Source organism: Myotis brandtii, unplaced genomic scaffold (genome assembly GCF_000412655.1).
Source record: "Myotis brandtii unplaced genomic scaffold, ASM41265v1 scaffold260, whole genome shotgun sequence".
NCBI lineage: Eukaryota > Metazoa > Chordata > Mammalia > Chiroptera > Vespertilionidae > Myotis > Myotis brandtii.
The window spans coordinates 2,731,276-2,735,428 of NW_005359881.1; the positions used below are offsets into that span (position 1 = coordinate 2,731,276).

General features: G+C 48.3%; 1 protein-coding gene across 3 annotated transcripts in view; it reads left to right on the plus strand.

Moving 5' to 3' along the window:
• The first annotated feature begins 1,266 nt into the window (after positions 1-1,266).
• LOC102262588 (retinitis pigmentosa 9 protein) overlaps positions 1,267-4,153 on the plus strand; it is an 8,883-nt gene continuing 5,996 nt past the window's right edge. The window contains exon 1 of one of the 3 annotated variants that reach the window (XM_014541103.1): positions 1,267-1,748. In XM_014541103.1, coding sequence (XP_014396589.1) covers positions 1,674-1,748 — 75 coding nt within the window. In that variant the 5' untranslated portion in view covers positions 1,267-1,673. The remainder of the gene's footprint in view (positions 1,749-4,153) is intronic. The other 2 variants (XM_014541102.1, XM_014541101.1) reach the window with 2 other exon arrangements.

The window sequence follows — 4,153 nt, forward strand, 5'->3', positions numbered from 1 at the left end:
CAGCCGGGTATCTGTTCCCTAAGAAACCCAGGCAGGCCCACGCGAGTTCCTCAGCCATCGCCCCTTCTCTCTCCCTCCATCTCTGCTGCCCTGGTGCTGACTCTCTCATCTGGCACTGGTTTCTCGACTGTCATCAGCTCAGAGAATGGGAGACTCTGGGGAGACCTGAGGCTCCCCCAGCCCGAGTTCCCTGCAGGAGCCCCTCCTCCAGCCCCCTGGCCAGTGTCTGTTTCTCTGGGGGAGTGAGGCTTAGAGGAGTGGTGCAAAGCCAAAGCAACCTTTTCTGTTTAAAGATTTAAACTTTCAATTTTTAAAAAAGTTGTAAGCCAGGCCAGCATGGCTCCGTGGTTGAGCATCAGCCTATGAACCAGGAGGTCACGGTTCGATTCCCAGTCAGGGCACATGCCTGGCTTTCGGGCTTGATCCCCAGTGTGGGGCGTGCAGGAGGCAGCCGATCAATGATTTTCTCTCATCATTGGTGTTTCTATCTCTCTCTCCTTTTCCCTTCCTCTCTGAAATTAGAAAAAAAAAGATATTTTTTTTTAAAAAAAAAATGGAGGGAAATGGGGGGCATCTGTACAAAAATAAAAAAATTTTAAAAATAGAAATAAAAAAAGAATTAAAATTTTTTTATTATAAATGTAATATTCATGGAAACGGGGGTGGAGGAAGCTCCTTAAGTATAACTGTAGTTATTCAGTAGTGAAATGCATAGCAGAGATAGAGCACGTGTGTGACTAGAAAACATGGCAGTGGCTCGCAAGGTTAACAAGCAACATGCCATTTTATTATTCCAGGCGGCCTTGCTTAATTCTTATGCTGTGCTCATTCCACACAGGGTTTTCCCATTTTTTAAAAAAATTTATTGATTTTAGAGGTGGGGGGAGAGAAACATCGATTTGTCGTTCCACTTATTGAGATATCCATGGTTGATTCTGGTATGTGCCCTGACTGGGGATCGAACCTGTAATCTTGGCATATCAGGACGACACCCTAACAACTGAGCTACCCAGCCAGGGCGAGGTGAAACCTTTTTCTTTTTTTTTTCTTTTTTTTAATATATTTTATTGATTTTCTTACAGAGAGGAAGGGAGAGGGATAGAGAGTTAGAAACATCGATGAGAGAGAAACATCGATCAGCTGCCTCTTGCACACTCCCTACTGGGGATGTGCCTGCAACCAAGGTACATGTCCTTGACCGGAATCGAACCTGGGACCCTTCAGTCCCCAGGCCGACGCTCTATCCACTGAGCCAAACCGGCCAGGGCTGAAACCTTTTTCTTGATCTTGGAATCTGATATACATTAGAATTTTGAGCTTGCAGATCACTCCTGTATGAAGGACAGATTTCTATCTGCTCCAAGAACAGCCACTTCGTTTTTGTGATGTAGTTCTTCGGGCACATTCACTTCCACTTTTTCTGTCCGGTCTCAGTGGTGTCTCCGGTTCCTGAGAGGTGACTCATGATGACCTTGGGAGCTCCCCCCTGAGAAAGCCAGGCCCCCTGTGTTCTGAGGCAGGTGGAGAGGATCCGGCGCTTTCTGGCCATATTGTTTACTCGCTGTTTCCCTTTTTAGGAGGATGAGACGAAGCCGGAAGACTGTATACCAGATGTGCCAGGCAATGAGCATGCCAGGGAATTCCTGGCTCACGCGCCAACCAAAGGGCTTTGGATGCCGCTGGGGAAGGAGGTCAAAGTTATGCAGTGTGAGTGTGCAAGCGCGTCCGGGACTCCCGAACACACGCAGGTGACACCACGGTTCACAAGGCGTGTTTTTCTTTCATTTAACGTGTTCTCCTCTCAGCGCTGTCAGAGTCCTGGCATGATCTCTGCTCTGCAGATTGACTTACACGTGTCAGTACGTGGTCCCAGGTAAGAGGCGGAGCCAAGATGTGCTCCAGGCTTCTGTCTCCACGGGCAGTGGTCCTCCCACAGGGCGGGGCTGCCTTTGGAGGACACTGGCTGGCTGTGTCCCTGCCACAGAAAGGACCTTCCGCGGTGGAAATGCCTTGGAGGGCAGGTCCCTCTGGGTCCTGCCTCAGTTAGTCCCCCTCCATCGTTGGTGGTAAGGTTTCTCCAGGTTGCCTGAGAGGGGCTACAGGCCACAGAGGGTGGGTTGGGACAGGTAGAGCTCTGCGTGCGCACCCCCCACCCCACCAGGGCAGCAGCGCCTTCATCCAGCACAAGATGGCATTTGAAGAAAGGGTGCTGAAGCCTTTTTTTTTTTTTAATATGGCTTTTATTGATTTTGGAGAGAGAGAGAGAGAGAGAGAAACATCAATTGACTGCCTCCTGCAGGCCCACAACCCAGGCATGGAACGGTGACCACCTGGTTCATAAATCGATGCTCAACCACTGAGCCACACTGTCCAGGCCCAAATTCACTTTTGAGTAGAGATTGGTAACTGGATCTCACTGTAGGGTGGAGTGTCCGGGCTGCTTAAGAGGTAACACAATGTTTATTTTATTGCTGTAAACAGCTGCTGAGATCAGTATCTCCAAGCCTTTCTCATCAGGCTGGTCAGTCTTTCAGAGGAGAGTTTCCTGCTGAGGGCCAAGGCCTCGTGCTTGGTTCTGGGAACTGCTTTGAGGAGCGAGGCTGTGAGCCTGAGCCTCCCCCCATCAGCCATCCATGTCCTCTTCCTTCCCGCCCTTAACAATCCCCTGGCCTCCCCCACCCCCCAGTGTCTTATGTCCATTGGTTATGCTTATATGCATGCATACAAGTCCTTCGGTTGATCTCTTACCCCTCATTTTTTATTCATTTTTAATATTCTGAAGTTTATTCATTCAGTATTATTGTTTTGTGAGTTTGGATTATTTCCAGCAATTTGCTGTTTTGTTTTTTATATATATCTTAATTGATTTTAGAGAGAGAGGAAGGGAGAAGAATAGAAAGACAGAAACATTGATGGGCTGCCTCCCACACCCCCCCTCCTGGGGATCAATCCCACAACCCAGGGATGTGCCCCCATCAGGGATCGAACCAGTGACCTCTTGGTTCATGGGTCAGTCGTCAACCACTGAGCCCCACCAGAGCTGGCCTTAGTGGCTTTTAAAAGAAGCAAAACCAGAGAGCTTGTTCTCCCTCCCCACTGTGTGAGGACATGGCCGTCTGCAGCCAGGGGAGCACACTCATCGGAAACCGACCCTGCTGGCACCCGATGGCGGACTTCCCGTCTTCGGCACCGTGAGAAAACAAGTGTCTGCGTCCTGTTATGGCAGCGGAGCCGACCCTGAGACACCGCCATTCTGCAGCTTCCCTAGCCTCTTCCTGTGCTGGAGCTCCTCTGTCCTGGGTGTTGAGTCATCTTCTTGGTTGTTGCATTCTCTTGTTATGGTGGAGCGCACCCTCCCACAGCTTCCTTTGAAATGGGCTTATAGGAGATAACATTTTCAAGGCCTTCATTTACTGGAAAACATCTTTATTTGACAGATATTTTTAATTTGCCAGGGCATAGAAGTCTGGGTTAAAAATCAATTTTCCTGATATTATATGTAGAAAAACCTAATGATGCTGCAAAAAAAACCCACACTGTATGATTTCACGGATGTGAGGTACTTAAGGTAATCCCATTCATAGAGACAGAAAATAGAATAGTGATTGCTGCCTATTCACCGGGTGGGGGGCGGGGAATGGGGAGTTGTTGTTTAATGAGAATATAGAGTTTCAGTTTTACAAAGGAAAAGAGTCATGGAGAGGGAGAGTGTGATGGTAAATGTTATGTATATGGGCCGACCTCATTTTATTGCGCTTGCTTTATTGCGTTTCACAAATGTTGGTTATTTACTGACTGAAGGCAAGATGCTCCACTTGCAAAAACATTACGACTCACTTTATTCTTATGGTCTGGAACCGAACCCATAATATCTCCTAGGTCTGCCTGTATTTTTACCACAATTTTTTTAAAATTTAGAAAAGTTCAGTGTGGGGTGTGGCTACAGTGTCTTGGCCAGGTTCAAGCCTCAGACTAATGAAAGGACAGGGTCCTCTCATTGCCACGTGCAAGTCCCAGCTGGAGGGCAGGGCCCTCCCAGCACAATCATAGCCAACGGCTGTGGTTGTGAGCTTGAACCTATGGTCCGAACACGTGGCCCCACGTGCCTTGTGATAGAGTTCGGGTGCATGTAGTTGAGTGAGGTTGAAACTCA